We start from the raw sequence: 16641 nt of genomic DNA, 5'->3' as shown, positions 1-16641 counted from the left end.
TACTAACTCCAATAAAGAAATGTTTAATCTAATTCTATTTATTGACTTTTCCCCTCTATGTCTGTGTTCAAAATAAAGGTCAATTGTATCTAATTATCCAAAATAAATTTGTATTAAGGTGAAAATAACTGCAGTTGATATGCCTATAGATTAGATTCAAAAGACATAAACATTCAATATTTTCATTATTCAAAACATATTCTAAAGTTGTCCAGTCTAGAATATTATAACACAAATGTTCTAATACTGGAACCGGGTGTGGTGGCGCACGCTTGTAATCCTTGCACTTGGGAGGCTGAGACAGGAGGATCGTGTAGGTTCTAAGCCAGCCTCAGCTGGTTTAAGAGACCCTGTTTACAAATAAAATATAAAATAGGTCTGGGAGTGTAGCCTGGAGGTAGAAGGCCTCTGGGATCCATCCCCAGTACCACACACACACAAAAAAAAAAAAACCCTAAACTAAACAAATGTTCTAATACTGAACAACACAGAACACCAGACTTCTTTTTGTCCAATTTTTATATATACAAACATGTGGGGGGGGGGGTTTTCCTGGAAACCCTTCTACCTCCAGGCTACACTCCCAGACCTATTTTTATACTTTTTTTTTTTTTTTGAAACAGGGTCTCTTAAGCCAATGCGGCTGGCTTTGAACCTCTGCGATCCTCCTGTCTCCGCCTCCCAAGTGAGGGGATTACAAGCGTGTGACACCATGCCCAGCTCTATATACAAACTTTTTAAGGGCCACGATTTTCAATAAGTCGATTTTGCATATGGCATCACGGTAAGTTGACTCAACCAGTAAGGCGTTTTTGGATTCCCATGTGTTCTCTCTTGCCTTTCCCTCTGGGGTGTCCCTCTCTCCCTTTTCCACCTATTGCTTTAAAGTGTAGGAGTAGCTTGTGTGAGGGTCGAGTGAAGAGAATAAAAAGGGGGCATGCTGAACAAGGATAGGAAATTAGGATGACAATTTGTGTACTGTAGAGATTCTCAGCTGGTCAGCTGGGCGTGGTGGCGCATGCTTGTAATCCCAGCGCTTGGGAGGCTGAGACAGGAGGATCGCACAGGTTCGAAGCCAGCCTCAGCTACTTAGGCTCTCGGCAACTTAGTGAGGCCCTGTTTCCAAATAAAATATAATATAGGTGTGGGAGTATAGCCCGGAGGTAGAAAAGCCCCTGGGTTCCACCCCCAGTACCACCCCCCCAAAAAAAAATGATTCTCAACAGTTGTTGTTTTTTTTAACTACAGTAGTAAAAATAACAACACAATAATAGCCAATACGTGTGTGTCACTCTCCAGTTCACAAAAAGTGTGTGCCCAACCTCCACGCCCTCCGGCCTCACGGAGGCCCTGCAGCTTTGCGAGAGTGAGCCGCATCTTCGTGATTTTTATCAGATCATTAAGGGAATTCTCTGGTTTCTTGAAGGCAGGAGATGTCTCTTATAGTCCATGAACATGCACACAACAAGCACATAAGCAAAAGCTGAGACTGTCTGTGATGAGCACGAGGACCCCTGAACCAGTGGGGTTCAGAGCAGAGACCTGTAACATACTCTAACTCATGTGGTAACCCTCCCAGAAGAAGGTCCAGGAGGAGCAGAGATTGTCGTCTCAGTCACACTTAGGTTTATTATCAAAGAACAGAAAAGGCATAGCAGAACATTCTAAAATCCTTAGCATAAATGATAGTATTATGGAATGGTTCAGCCTTTTTTTTTTTTTTTTTTTTTTTTGGTAGTACTGGGTTTCCTGGAAACCCTGCCGCCTCTGGGTTACACTCCCAGACCTATTTTATATTTTATTTGGAAACAGGGTCTCTTAAACCAGCAAGGCTGGCTTCAATCCTGCTCAATCCTCCTGTCTCTGCCTCCCAAGCTCAGGGATTACAAGCGTGTGCCACCACGCCCCACTGTGGTTCAGTCATTCTTTTAAAAAATCTCTGTCTTAGCCGGGCATGGTGGCACATGCTTGTAATCCCAGCATTCGGGAAGCTGAGACTGGAGGATGGAGGTTCTCAGCCAGCCTCAGCTACTTAGTGAGGCCCTTTGCAACTTAATGGGACCCTATTTCAAAAATAAAGAATAAAAAAAAATTGGGCTGGGGTCTAGATTGGAGGTAGAATGCCCCTGAGTTCCATCCCACCAGTTCCACACACACACAAAAAAAACCCAACTTTGTCTTTAATTTATTATGAAGTCATAAGTAAAGAACGCATTATTGCTTTGGACATTGGAGACACATGGTGAGCCAGATATACACAGACCCAGCCCCAACAGGCTGATACACAAGCAGTCACACAAATGTCATGGCTCTGTTAACTTTGCTAAGCTTTGTTAACTGCTGAAAACAAAAACAAATGGGTCAGTGAATATAATGTTCCCATGGTTATTAATAATAATCTATGGAGGATTCTTTTTCCCCTCTAAAAATTAAATGTGCATTCATGAGCCATTATAAATCACTTAAAGCAGGTATGATGGCTCATACCTATAATCCCAGTACTTGGGAGGCTGAGACAGGAGGATCGCAGGTTTGCAGCCAGCCTCAGCTACTTAATGAGGCCCTGTTTCAAAATTTAAAAAAGAAAAAAAAATTTAAGAGTTAAGGGTGTATTTAGGTCAGAGGTAGAATGCCCCTGGGTAAAATCCCCAATACGAAAAAAAAAAAAAAAAAAAAAACCCTCATGTTTTATCTATTAGTTTAGCTTTAACCCCAAGCCATGGAGGAAACCATTCTTAGACTTCAAGGGAGACACACAGAGGCTCTACCTTACTTAATTCACTTATGGGAAAAAAGGAAGCAGGGCAGTGCCTGGAGCTGTGTGGGTGTCTGTGAGCCAGGCGGAGCCCTGGTTGGTCCAGGCAGCAGTGACTATAAATCACTCCTTCACTCTGTGCCGCTGGCTTGAGCTTCCCTAGAGCACGTGGGAGACCAACCTACTGCTCTAACGTAGCTGCTTGAAACAAAGTCTCTCTCCTGGAACACTTTTTGGCTATTTTGGCACGATGACGTCCCTTGCCGATTCTGATGAGCTGATTTTTTTTGTGAATGGAAGAAAGGTAAGTTATGACATGATTGGTATGGATTTTCACCCACTCGGGATAAAAGCCAAGCTTCCCACGCACGCTCAGTGTGATGCTGTTTCTTATATCTTTAACGTCTCTCATCTGTCTTTTTCACGTCATAGATAGTGGTATCAAATTGATCATGGGGCAGGAGTTCAAGTTTTGGTGCCAAATTGTTAAAGCTAGAGGCTTCCGCTTGCTTTTCTTTTCCATCTGCTCTCCCTTGCATTTGGCACCTCCACTTCACCGGGAGGCACGGTGACTCACAGTCGAGGCGAGGACGCAGCCCCCCTAATTTTAGAAATCTCTGGCTAACCTTTACTATGACTGCCTGTGATCCTGAGTTATCATGGATCAGTTTGGGAATCTATGTAACTTTTCTCTATGTGGGTCCTTTCCAGGTAAGTTCAGGGTGAGCAATTGTTGTATATGTTGGAAAATTCAGATATCAAAATAGTGTCACTATTTTTTCAAAATTCTGGTTCCAAACTAGAGAATATTATGCTAAGTGAGATCAGCCAGTCCAGAGAGTCAAGGATTGAGTTTTTTTCTTTTCTTTTATGTAAAAACTAGAGAGAAAATAGAAAACAAAAAGGACTTCACATAAATGAAAAGGGACCAGTAAGATAGTAGAAGGGGATGGGGAGGGAGGAAGAGAAGGATGGAGGAGACAAGAAGGCTTGAGATGGAAGCAGTTCAACTAATGTGATGTTCACACAAGAAGGTATCACTACCAACCTCACTACCATGTAGGGGACAGTCGGAGGAGGAGTGGAGAGGATGCGGAGGAAAATACATCAAGTGATGTGTGTATGTATGTTTGTATCATTTTGAACCTCACCATGATGAATAGTTACAATGCACATGTAAAAGTATTTTAAGATTTTCTGAGCCAGGTGTGGTGGTACACACTTGTAATCCCACTTGGAGGGCCAAGACAGGAGGATCACAGGTTCAAGGTCAGCCTCAGGAACTTAGCAAGGCTCTCTGCAACTTTGTGAGACCCTGTTCCAAAAGAAAACAAATAAAAATAGGGCTAGGTGTGTAGCTTGGAGATAGAATGCCCTTGAGTTCAATCCCCAGTAATGCAAAAAGAAGATGAAAGAGAAGGAGAAGGAGAAGAAAGAAGAGGAGGAGGAGGAGGAGGAGGAGGAGGAGGAGGAGGATTATTCTAGTTCCAAGTGTTACTAGAAGAATTCTTTGTTGTCTTTTATCTGTAAGGCTGCCCACATCAAAAACACATTCTCAGAGCAATAGGTAGAATTTCTGTAACACATTGATGATATCTTTCTAAAATCGCTTCTCTTGTTCCACAATGCAGGTGATAGAGAAGAATGCTGATCCTGAAGTAAATCTACTGTTTTACGTGAGGACAGTTTGTATCCTTTGTTTTCCTATAATCAGTCTGACTTGGGTGGTGAAATGTGAACGTGCTAAGAATTATCAAGAAAGTCACCTGTATTTGCTATGCATAAGTGACTTTGTGTCCCATTCGTAATCTAGTTGGAGTCCAGAGAATGCATCTATCAATTCCTGCTTTATTTGGTCCTTTTTTTTTTAACCCAAGCAAAACCAAAAGAACCACCAGTAAATCACGAGGATGCTCACTCTGGAAATAACCCGATGACACTGGAGCCCAGTGGTCACCCTGGTGCCCATTCCATGTTCAGAAGTATTAATGCAAACGTGTCTAGCCAAACTCTTGTTCAGCCCAATGTTCAGCCCAATGTCACTGATAATAGTGTCCCACAGACATTTTTCTGATTCGTCCCATTTCCTTGTATAATCCTAATCAGAGAAAACAAAGTTTATTAACATGTTTCAAAATTCCAAAATATATAGCGACTGCACTTCCAGTCCCCACCTCTGGTTTTGGCTTACCATTCCAAGACCTTCAGGAGATCATTGCTGAAAAGAGTTATCCAAGAAAAATCTGTTGAGTTTGGGTGCAACTATCAAGGGCTGCTCTAAAGGAGTGGTTTTGGCAGTGGTAACACAAATCTATATATGATCTAACATTGCATTAGACTAAACACGTATGCATTCGAGAGCTTGCGTAAGAGGTGAGTTCTGTATGAGTTCTGTACTCTAGCTATCAGAACTGGAGCAACGCCAAGGTCCTGGTTTTGATGTTGTATCCCGGCTGTATTGATGTTGCCAATTGAGGGAAGCTGGGTGACACGCACACAGGACTGTCTATAATATTTTTCAACTTTCTGTGAGACTATGATTATTTAAAACAACAAGTTAGCCGGGCGTGGTGGCACACGTTTATAATCCCCACGCTTGGGAGGCGGAGACAGGAGGACCACGCAGGTTTGAAGCCAGCCTCGCTGGCTTAAGAGACCTTTAAAAATTAAGAGACCTTTAATATTTTCAAAAAAATATTAAAAAGTAGGTCTGGGAGTATAGCCCGGAGGTAGAAGGGTTCCATTCCCAGTACCACCAAAAAAAAAGAAAAAGAAAAAGTTAAAAAAGATATACTCATCAAGCACCTACAAAGTGCAAGGTACTGTGTTAGGCTCCAAGGATCCAGTGATAAATGGGACAAAATTATTCCTTTGCTTTCTCTGTCCTTTGGCTTTCCAACATATACTTACTTGGGGGGAGAGGGAACTGGAGATTGAACCCAGGGGCATTTTACCTCTGAGATATACCCCAGCCCTTTTTATTTTTTATTTTGAAACATGACCTTACTAAGTTGCTGGGGTTGTCTTCAAACCTGCAACCTGTGACCCTCCTGTCCCTGCCTCCCAGGTATGGGGATTACAGGCCAGCACCACAGCCCACCTGCCTCCCAACACTGCATCTAAAAACAGAACTTCACTAGCCCTGTTTTTATGTCTACAAATTTACCTGTCTGCACATGATACCTTGTTTTCTCTCTAGGCTCTCTCTCTCTCTCTCTCTCTCTCTCTCTCTCTCTCTCTCTCTCTCTCTCTCTCTCTCTCTCTCTCTCTCCCCTTGTAATCTGGTTTTCTACCCCATCATTTTACCACTCTGACCAGCACTGCTTCCTAAACCCCTATTAAACCCCTATTCCACTCATTTCAGATGGGTCAATCCACCTCCCTGGTCCTGCCATCTCCCATTTACTTACCAAACAAATCTTGCCTTTTGTATGATTGTGCCCCACTCTGGGATGACACCTAAACCGGTGCTTAAGTGATAAAATCATAAATATAAACACAGGTACCGGGCTTTGGGAGGGGCCGCAGGAGTCCCTCAGAAGTGCGGTAGGGAGTTCTGACTCCAGGAAAACCTGTGATTCTCCACAAGAGCACATCCCTCGCCTGAGCCATTCAGTAGGACCATGCCCCATTCAATACAGCTCCCCCAACCCCGGTCTGGAGCTGAGGACCCTAATCAAAAGCTGGGGTCTGGTGGTGTCACTGGAGTCTTACTTACCTAGAACTGCTTATTTTTATTAGGTACCAGCAAAATCTGAACAGCAAGGGGTGTTACTTCAGACTCTCTCACCGTTCATCAGCAAATCCTATCACTCCCCTCTTACACCCTTTCTCAGTCCCCTACACACTTCACCATGCTTTCTCTAGACATCCTGACGTGAAGGAAGCCATCTCTATTAGGAGCAAGCGGAAAATTTATAGACCCCCAAGTACACACAATGAGACCAAGCCTTAGGCAAAAATCACCCCCAGCCTCCCATTTGCCCCTCTATTCATTCCTTTCTGGTACCTAACATAAATTAGCAGCTCTGGGTAAATAAGACTTGATCCCCAGTTTATTGCTGATGTAAGCCCTGGCTTAGGTGTCATTCCCAGAATCAAATGATCAGACTTTGCTTGGTGGCAACCCTCTCCCTCCCACATCCAGACCTCCATCCCTATCACTTCCTCCTCAACACCTCCCAGCCTGCTTTTAAGCCATCTGACCAACAGAACCAGATAACACCATAAAGACTGAATACCAGCAGCTACCAGGGTGAGGAGTGTCCAGCACTAAGCGCTGCTTCATCTCTATGAAGTCCTGGCTCTGGGATGAAACTGAGGACTTGGGAGGTCTCAGAGCACCCCAAACAATTGTCCTTCAAATACCGAAGCCTTGATATTGCTGGCAATTCTCAAAACAATTCTTACTTCATTCAGCTAACAATATTTATCAAGTACCAGGTGTTCAGAAACAAGTGCAACAGAGGTGACCTCTGCCCTCGGTCTACTGAAGGAGACAGGGTGACACGCACACAGAGGGAGTATGTCCAGCGCTGTGGGCACAGGGAAGGCGCTGGACTTGGGGAGGGAAGGAAGAAACCAGGGTCCGGTGGAAGTTCTAAGAGCAAACCAAAGCCTCGGGGTCAAAGGTGTTCCAATCAGCAGCAAGAAAACACAGTGCTTCTGCTGGGCATGGCGGCACACACTTGTAATCCCAGTACTAGGGATGCTGAGACAGGAAGATCACAGGTTCAAGGCTAGCCTCAGCAACTTAGCAAGACTCTCAGCAACCTAGTGAGACCCTGTTTCAATCCAAAAAATAAAAAAATAGAAAGGGCTGGAGGTATAGCTTGAAGGTAAAATGTACCTGGGTTCAATCCCCACCATTACAAAGAGAGAGAGAGAGAGAGAGAGAGAGAGAGAGAGAGAGAGGAGAAAGAATATATATATATAGTTTTTATATATTGTTTATATATATATTGTTTTATATATATATATACATATACATATATATATTGTTTCTGAGGAGCTGAAAGAAGTTTATCCTAATGGATGAAAAAAATTGGAGGTGAGGATGGGAGGGTGTGACAGAAACTGAAGGCGACCTAAGCAATGAGACCCTTGAAGCAGAGAACCAGGTATGACTCTGAGGTCACATTCTTTGCACACATCTAAAAGACAAAAAAAAAAAAATACCCTCAAATGTATTGTTTTTATTTGCCCTGAGTAAGGATGCTGTATTTAGCATGTAAATATACAGTGCACCCAGTTAAATTTTAATTTGAATGCATAAGACATACTAAAATATTAGCCATCGTCCATCTGAAACTCAAATTTAACTGAGTGCCTTGCATTTTATCCGGCAGCCCTACCAAATTATGAGAGTCGGGTACGTCTAGGGAATATGGAAAGGGCTGAGTCGGGGCTTCTAGTGAGGGTGGAGGGAGGGTCCATCTAGCTAGTGCGTGTCCAGAGGACAGAGCTGCTCCTGGCTCCAGTTTTTGCGCTATGCACTCAGGGCAACTTTAAATGCACATCACAGAACTGTTTAAATTCTGACAGTGTGAAAAGTGACCCTCATCTGTGAGCCAGACAGCAGTTGGCCTTTTATTTGAAAAATTCAGGACCCCTAAAGTAGAAACAGAGGACTCCTTACCTTTTATGCCCTATTCAAAGGAGCCCTATAACTGAGGTAGGGGCCACGTTGCTTTTGAGCCCCGAGCCTGCTGTGGAAAACCTGACTTGCCAGGGCCTCCATGAGCCCCGAGATGGCTTCGCTGGCCAGACAGAGGGCGTGTGAGAACGCCAGCTCCTGACCCCAGCAGCCAGGAGTCCAGGCCCTGCATTATCTCTCCTGGGCAGCAGTTTCCAGGATGAAAGTGAGTCTTATCCTCTGCCCAAGCCAATTATGAGTTCCACCCCTGAAATCCTTCTTAAACTTCTCCCAAGCAAATTCCAGTAGATTCCTGTATGCAATTCCAGAAGAACCTAAAGCAGGGGATTTGCATCTATTATTTTTTCTCCTTTTGTGAAAATATGCTGATGTCTTAACAGGAAAAAGGTATACAATGTCTGTTGACATTCCTGGCTCAAGAGTTATGGTTATTATATTATCTAATCCCATAAGAAGGTCAAAGTATTACATTGCTGAGTCAGAGAAAGTTAAGCTTCTCGGAGGATTTTTCTGTTCCCCACACAAACCCCTCCCACCACCTCCAAGGCAATAATACCAATGAGTTCCAAATCCCTTCATAGATCCATGTTTTGGTGAAAGCTGATGGCTTTTTCACAACTTGTTTGGATACAAAGCCCACCCAACTGGCCTGAAGCTCAAACAGTCTCTGTGTATTCTAACAGTGTGACATCCGTACGGCTCACTGCAGGAATATTTGTGTGTTTGATTACAAGATGTCACCCTGGCCCAACTGGGAATGGTGCATTATTACCTTTCTAAAAATCTTATATTCAGAAATGCATCTGGACTGGAGATTTTGGGAAAAGGCTGTGTGGGTGTCCAAGGATTTCTCAGCAGAACAGTCTCTAAGCAAGAAACTATGGCCAACCTGGTACAAGACTCAAGAAAATGTGTTGCTTGGTATCAGAAGTCAAGGGAGAGAAATCGAAACACCAAAGCCTGGACCCCCTTTTCCTTGACTCTCTTCCATCAGCTCGTCTCACAGGCACTAAATATGGCTGTGGAGGAGGAGGCTGTGGGGCCTGCACAGTGATGCTGTCGAGATACAACCCCAAGACCAAGAAGATCCAGTATCCTTTGTGCACAGCCTGGAAGGGCGTGGAGCTCCCGCCCCCCACCCACCTCCCCGCAGGTGTCCCACATGCTCACGCTGCCTCCGGGCCTTTCCCACAGATGTTCTTCCCAGAAGAACATATTGGCCTATGTGCCAAATTCTCAGGGCTGGGCTCCCTACCTGCTTTTGAACAGGAAATTCCAGGGCAAGTGTCAGGAAAGAATAGCTGATTGCAAAGCAGTGATAGTCTTGGCGAGAGATCGAGGTTTTTGACCTCGGCTAAGAAGAGTTGTCTGCCTAGAGGTGCTGCTTCATGCTGTGTGACTGAACCAGCATCACTGACCTAGAATACAGACCTGCTCAGAGGGCAGGGTCAGCAGACAGTTGGGGCTGGGAGGCCAGCTCCCCTCGGCAGAGGAGTGACCAGAAGGCAAAAATTGTGGACAAACTCCAAAGAAACTTGACCAAAAAAAAAAAAAAAACAAAAACAAAAAAACTGTGGACCAATGCTGTAGAGGGGTGTGGGGTTTGGAGTTGTGTTTTATCGCATGGAGATGGAACCCAGGGGCGTTCAACCTCTGAGCTACACCCCCTGCCTTATTTTTTATTCTTTATTTTTTGAAACAGGGTCTCACTAAGTTGCCAAGGGCCTAAGTAGCTGAGGTTGTCCGTGAACCGTGATCCTACAGTCTCAGCCTCTCGAATGCTGGGATTACAAGTGTGTGCCACCACGCCCGGCTCTTGACTCTATTTCTAAGTGCAAAAGAATTTAAGGACTTGAGGCCCTAGAAAGGAGGTGGATGATAAGACAGCTGATGATGAAAGTCCACGTGGAGACAAGAGCTGATGGTATCCTGAGCACGGGGGTGGGGGGTGTGGAGGAAGGGTTCTTCACCCTGAGCCTTGAAGGGAGCTGTGGCTGATGCAGAGACAGAGGAGCAGCCCCGGGCTGGGAGGAGCCCGCACCTTGACTTTCTGGATGCAGCCTGAGGGTCAGAATAAGGAGAACTATGAGCGCTGGAGTGTCACAGAGAGAAAAGAGAGAGGGAGAGAAGACCAAGAGGAAGCAAACCAGCAGAGCATGGTGGCACATGCCTGGAATCCCAATACTTGGGAGGCTGAGACGGGAGGGTCACAGGCTAGCCTCAGCAACTCAGCAAAACCCTGTTTCCAAGTAAAATATCAAACTAGAGAAATTGGAGAGCATAGAAAACAAAAATGTGCCTGGTGTCCAGTGCGCCTGGAGTCCACCCTAGCCCTCCACACCAGGCATTCTCCTGGGTCCCTCGCTAGGCAGCGCAGTGGCTTCCAAGCAGCTGTGATGGCTCATGGGGATGAGAAACCAAGAGAAACACTCCATCTTTGGTTCAGAGGAGCAGTGTACCTCGGCCGGGGTAGGGATGGTATTCCTGGGAAAGGGCCAGTTTTCCACACTGGAAAAGGCAGTGGGACTTCGTCTGCCTATGTGGGAATAAACAAGCTAGATTTTATGAAGTCGGGGTCCCATCCTCAGCCAAGGAGATGAGACGCTGGTGCTCACTGAGTCTGTTGCCCCGTTAAACAGACGCTACCACGGAGATGGTGGAGACACAGCCACGAAACGGTGTCTTTCAAATGTGGCCACACATTGACATCATCCGAGGAGCTTCAAAAGTGACTAACTGATCCCAGCCCGCAGACTCTGCTGTAACTGGGCGGAGATACAAGAATATCTGCATTTTTTAAGACGCTTCCCGAGACTGAGAATCACTAGGCTAAATGACCCCGTGGTGTTTTAATCCTCTGGCTTCCCTTCCCAGAGTGAGAAAAAAAATAAAATAAAAATGAAGAATGCAGGGCTGTTAGAGGCTTTACATCTTTATTACTATTCATTGTTATCATTTCAATGTTGTTTTTCCCTACCTTTCTGCACCAGCTATATGTAAATTCTTTCTTGGGTGCATCTAAAGTTAGGGACTTTCTAGCTGGTCAGCTCTGTGTTCTCAGGAGAGAGAGCCTTATGACTCTACTGGTCTGAAATAACCCTCCAAACTATGTTCCCGGCTCCTTATGATTCCAGTGTGTTCTCTTTACATAGTTCTGTTGCAGCCATTACCCTGTGACAGCGTGCCTGGTGCCCATCTGCTCCCTGCATGGGGCCGCAGTCACCACGGTTGAAGGCGTAGGAAGCATCAAAACCAGGATTCACCCCGTGCAGGTGAGAGCCCGACGTGACGAGGACCCCATGTCTGATGGACTCCTGTGTGGTCACCACCTTTGAAACGCTTTGGGATTTAAAAATCTTGTTTTGGGTCGAGTGTCCCCGTTCACAACTGCAATTCTAGTACTTGGGAAGCTGAGACAGAAGGATCCCAGGTTTGCAGCCAGCCTCAGCCACCTAGGGAGAACATAGAGACACCTTGCTCCAAAATAAAATAAAAAAGGGCTGGAAGTGTAGCCCAGAGGTGAAATGCCTCTGGGTTCAATCCCCAGTACACACACACACACACACACACACACACACACACACACAATCTTATTTTGTATGATTCCGTACTTTGTACTTCCTGGCTAGGAATATTTTTCTGAGATTATTTTCAAGATTCTTTCATTGATTTTAATTTATTTTGGCCCAAGAGAACTTCTCAGCCCCATTCTTGCCCTAAACCAAAAGAAGAAACAGCCAATCTAACAAGAGAAGAGAACAAGATAGAAAGTCAGAGGTTTATAGAAGATGCTAACTCACCCCCCACATTTCCAAAATCCTGAACTCCTGTGGAGAGGCCAGTTGTGTGTAGTAATACTCTGCAAGAGCTTTCCAGTGTCTGACAAACAGCGGGACACTATGCTGCGGCAACAAAATGCCTCTGCGGTAACAAGGTGCTAACTAAAGCAAAGAAATGGCAATGATATTTTTATGCACTACAATAGGAACTTCAGTTGGGATGAGTTTTAAATGCACTGTGTAGGGGGGGAACCACTATGAATAGTCTTCTAAGATCCCTCCTTTGGCGCTTGGCACCTGGAGGCTCCGCTGACAGCCCTTGCGGTTGATGGACACTTGTTAACCGTGTATGTTTTTCAGCCATAACTTAATAACTTTGTGATCTGTTGAGGATCTTGTGTAATGCTTGGCTCATGCTCTGAATTACACAAGCACTTCCTGGTGCATTTGTTGGATTTCTTTCTCGCAACTCTTGAGAGTACAGAAGCTGGGATTGTTCAGCCATGCCCTGGAGCAGACTTGTACTGGTTTATAAGAGTCCATTGTTAGATGTGCCGAAATCTCATAAGCCAGTCGTAAAACACTCCCATTATCAAAATTAAGCTATACAAACTTAAGCAATTAACTATTTTATAAAATAGCTGGGCATGGTGCTAGCTTGTAATCCCAATACTTGGGAGGCTGAGACAGGACGATCACAGGTTTGCGGCCAGCCTCAGATACTTAGTGAGGCTCTCTGCAACTCAGTGAGACCCTGTTTCAAAATAAAGGATAAAAAATAGGGTTGGGGGTGTATCTCAGAGGTAGCATGACCCTGGGTTCAATTCCCAGTACTGCAAAATTAATTAATTAATTAATGAAATAACATCAGCCATGGCAGTGAAAGTAGTTATACTATGAGAATTGGCAGAAGATACAACCCAGGGCTTGCCCGCACCTGCAGTCATTACATACTCACCAGTACCTGTGTGGCCAGGTGTCTATATACCATGTCTGAAGTAACCACCATCTAGTGACACAGCCACACTGTCCTCCTGCATCAGAAAACTGTCTATTCTTTCACTTCAGCCACAGACAAAGTATGTGGTTCTCATTTTAACAGCCAAGCCGCTTGAAAAAATGTTGATTGGAAAACATGTGAGTCACTGTCAAGCCAGCCCGTTGAGCAGCCTGTGAGAGCACACAGGACCCATAGGCAGGTCTCCCATCTGCACCTCCAGAGCATGGTGGGGGGGGTTTTGGAATAGAGCAAAGTAAACGGTTGTTCCCCGCTCTTTTTTCATTGTTTTGTGTGTTTCATTGCTGTATTTGATTGTAAGAAGTGGAACATGTGTTAATTAAATATGCAAATAGCACAATGCTAATAAACAGCACTTTACTATTTTCAAAACATTAATATAAATTATAGCCGGGCGTAGTGGTGCATGCTTTTAATCCCAGCATTCGGGAGGCTGAGACAGGAGGATCACAGTTCATGAGACAGCCTCAGCTTCTTAGTGAGGCCCTTTGCAACTCAGTGAGACCCTGTTTCAAAATAAAGAATAAAATATATAAAAAATAGGGTTGGGGTGTAACTCAGAGGTAGAATGCCCTTGAGTTCCATTCCTAGTACTGAAAAAAAAAAATCAATAAATCAAACAATAAATAAATAAATAAATAAATAAATTCTATTATTTAACTCATCAAAAACTCTCTAATATAAATGGAAAAGAAAGAGAGGGAAATGATTGGCCAGAGTCTGTGCTAAATGATTTGCATACATTCATTCACTTGTAACTATTACATAGATACCATTATTATCTTAATTTTAAAGATGGAGAAAAGTCAAATAAATCACTCAAAGACACGTAATAAATGAGCTGCAGAAAGGACCAAAACTCAATGGCAACCACTCCAAACCCTTGTACTTGTTTCTCTGAACCATGCTTCCTACGTCTCAGGTAAAGAAATGAAGATCTAGGTGGTAAAAGGTCTTACCTAATACCTGCCACTAGACCTTTCTTGAGGGCAAAAGTGAAATGCATCTAATTTCAAGAAATATTTTTTCCAGGGGATAGCTTTTGCCCTATACTTGTTTCTAGAAAGATGAATCTATAGGCTTGGCTGCTGGCCGGGGCGCAAGGCAGGAAACAAGGGGTTTAAGCATCAGTGGTGTTTCCTTGTCTTCCAGGAAAGACTCGCCAAGTGTCACGGCACGCAGTGCGGGTTCTGCAGCCCAGGGATGGTGATGTCCATCTACACACTGCTCAGGAATCACCCGGAGCCAACGCCCGAGCAGATAACGGAGGCCCTCGGGGGTGAGCCTTCCCGGCCCTGAGTGGGCAGGGCCCAGGGTGGAAAGTGCAGGAGGCAGCCATGGAAAGACGTTGTGGCACAGCTGTGCCCAGGCTCCTGGCCTCCTTGGTACCTGTCTTGTCCCAAGTCCTTTCCTGAAAGGGCCGACTTTGTCTTGCCAGCAGAGATGCTAGGAATAGGAGCAACATTGGTTTTTATCACAAACCTTTCCTCTTAGCAAAGCCCTCTGTCAGTCTGCAGAGGCACTTAAATGGTCTGTTCTTAACGCTATTAGCACAATCTTTTCTACATGTGGAAATCTGGGGGAATTGGGGAAAAAAAGCTTTTAAACTTTGTTTTTTTTTTAACTAATCCGTCCAAATCATTCATGAGCATTACTTATTAAAATTAATCTTTCCAAAAAGAAAAGACTTCAACATACTCTACATCTTTGTGCCCCTGTTGGCTCATTCTAATAAGATCAAGGAGATCATAAACAATTCTCAAAAACACACTTAGTGGATAATTCAGTCTCCTATGATAAAATAGCTATCAAAACCTGAAAAACTCATGTTAACTAGTGGAGTTTTCTGGAACAAACCCACCTAGTTTCAAGGTGGGTTTAAAAGTAAAACCCACCATTCTTAAAAGTAAGCCATTCAATTCCAACCTCTGAATGTTTCAGGAAAACTCCTTGTCTTTTCCAATGAACAGACCTGGACAGAAACTCAGTTTTATGAGGAAAAGACGCATCTAAGACTAAGTAAAAATTCAACTTTAAATGTTATTGGAGTTAGTATATAGTTGTTCCCTGATATTTTCCTGTATCACTCAACAACTCCTCCACTCAAATTTTTTCAGTTTCTGGTGAAATACTATTGAAATTTGGCCTGTGGATTCAATGATAATTTTAACAAAACCTGAATAAATGAACAATTGATAATCCTTGCTCCATGGAGTAATGAGTAGTGAGGTGTCAAGAGCTTTGAAAGGGCAGGTATCTTGTGATCCGCCCTTTTCACTGGTGGCAGACAGTCTTAGAGAATATTTTCTCGCAGATTTAATGCCTGTAATTCATAAAACCACCAGGAAAGAAATGGTGTCATCAGTATTGGCTAACTGGGTGAGATAGATAACCTGATTCTAAGTGCAGATAATTTGAAGAGTATATTTGAGTTTACAACCATTTATTTGTGTCCTTTCTGGAATTATAAATGTTAACCACACTGATAACTATCACATTCACATTTTAAGAAAAACAATAATATAAAATAAAATTCAAAACTATAATTGTAGGTGTATAACTTCTAAAATGGGCAACCAGCATAAATCATGGTTTGATTTAATTTAGTGTTTCCCCTTCAAGTCTAAGGTAATACAATTTTTAAACTTTTCCCCTTTAGATTCAGAAGAAATACTGTCATAGGTGCAATTATCTTTTCTTTGATGGGCTGTTAGTAGAACTTATAGACTTAGCACTAATTACATGGCCAAGAACAAGAACAAAACAAAAAGCCCTGATAGTGGTTCACTCTGACCCTTAATGCTTAATTACAGTTTGTCAGAGAGAAGGTATTCTATCTTATGCCATCTAGTTATGTTCTAGAGATTCCAGCTCCTTCCTTCAACTCTAAAGAGGAATTCTAACTTCATTTCCTTTTGTAATTTTGTCTTAGCAAAAAGAAGGATAGATAATGGAGTGTGCAGCCATTCTTGTGTATGCCATTTCTTTCTAAACTATTTTCACTCTAATAAAAAGAAAGGAGGGCCCCACAACCCAGGCTTCCTCGTGACTCACCAGCATTGCACTTCCAGACAGCACTTTTCTCCTAGGCGTTTAAACTTGTCCAGTCCACACATACACAATTTCCTCTGAAATTATTAAACCATAATTTAGCCGGGTGTGGTGGTGCATTTGGGAGGCTGAGATAGAAAGATCATGGTTCAAAGACAGGCTCAGCTACTTAGTGAGGCCCTTTGCAACTCAGTGAGACCCTGTTTCAAAGTAAAGAATAAAAAATAGGGCTGGGGGTGTAGCTCGGAAGTAGAATGCCCCTGGGTTCCATCCTAAGTAACACAAAAAAATAATAAATCATAATTGAATATAGTGATTTTAAATATGATTTTTAGCATAAAAATAGCACATCCTATTATAAATATGCCCCCCAAATTAAAAG

General features: G+C 43.6%; 1 protein-coding gene across 1 annotated transcript in view; it reads left to right on the top strand.

Annotated features, from left to right (window-relative positions):
* Positions 1 to 3005: 3005 nt before the first annotated feature.
* LOC308279790 (aldehyde oxidase 4-like) overlaps positions 3006 to 16641 on the top strand; it is a gene marked incomplete at both ends in the record, with an annotated part of 77923 nt that continues 64287 nt past the window's right edge. Inside the window, 5 exons of the mRNA XM_080719959.1 lie at positions 3006 to 3059; positions 4387 to 4444; positions 9406 to 9502; positions 11575 to 11683; positions 14361 to 14487. Coding sequence (XP_080576085.1) covers positions 3006 to 3059; positions 4387 to 4444; positions 9406 to 9502; positions 11575 to 11683; positions 14361 to 14487 — 445 coding nt within the window. The remainder of the gene's footprint in view (positions 3060 to 4386; positions 4445 to 9405; positions 9503 to 11574; positions 11684 to 14360; positions 14488 to 16641) is intronic.

This window comes from Muscardinus avellanarius (assembly GCF_963383645.1).
Source record: "Muscardinus avellanarius genome assembly, chromosome: 2".
Lineage (NCBI taxonomy): Eukaryota > Metazoa > Chordata > Mammalia > Rodentia > Gliridae > Muscardinus > Muscardinus avellanarius.
Note: the sequence above shows the minus strand (reverse complement) of the source record. Positions and strands in the feature narration are given on the sequence as shown.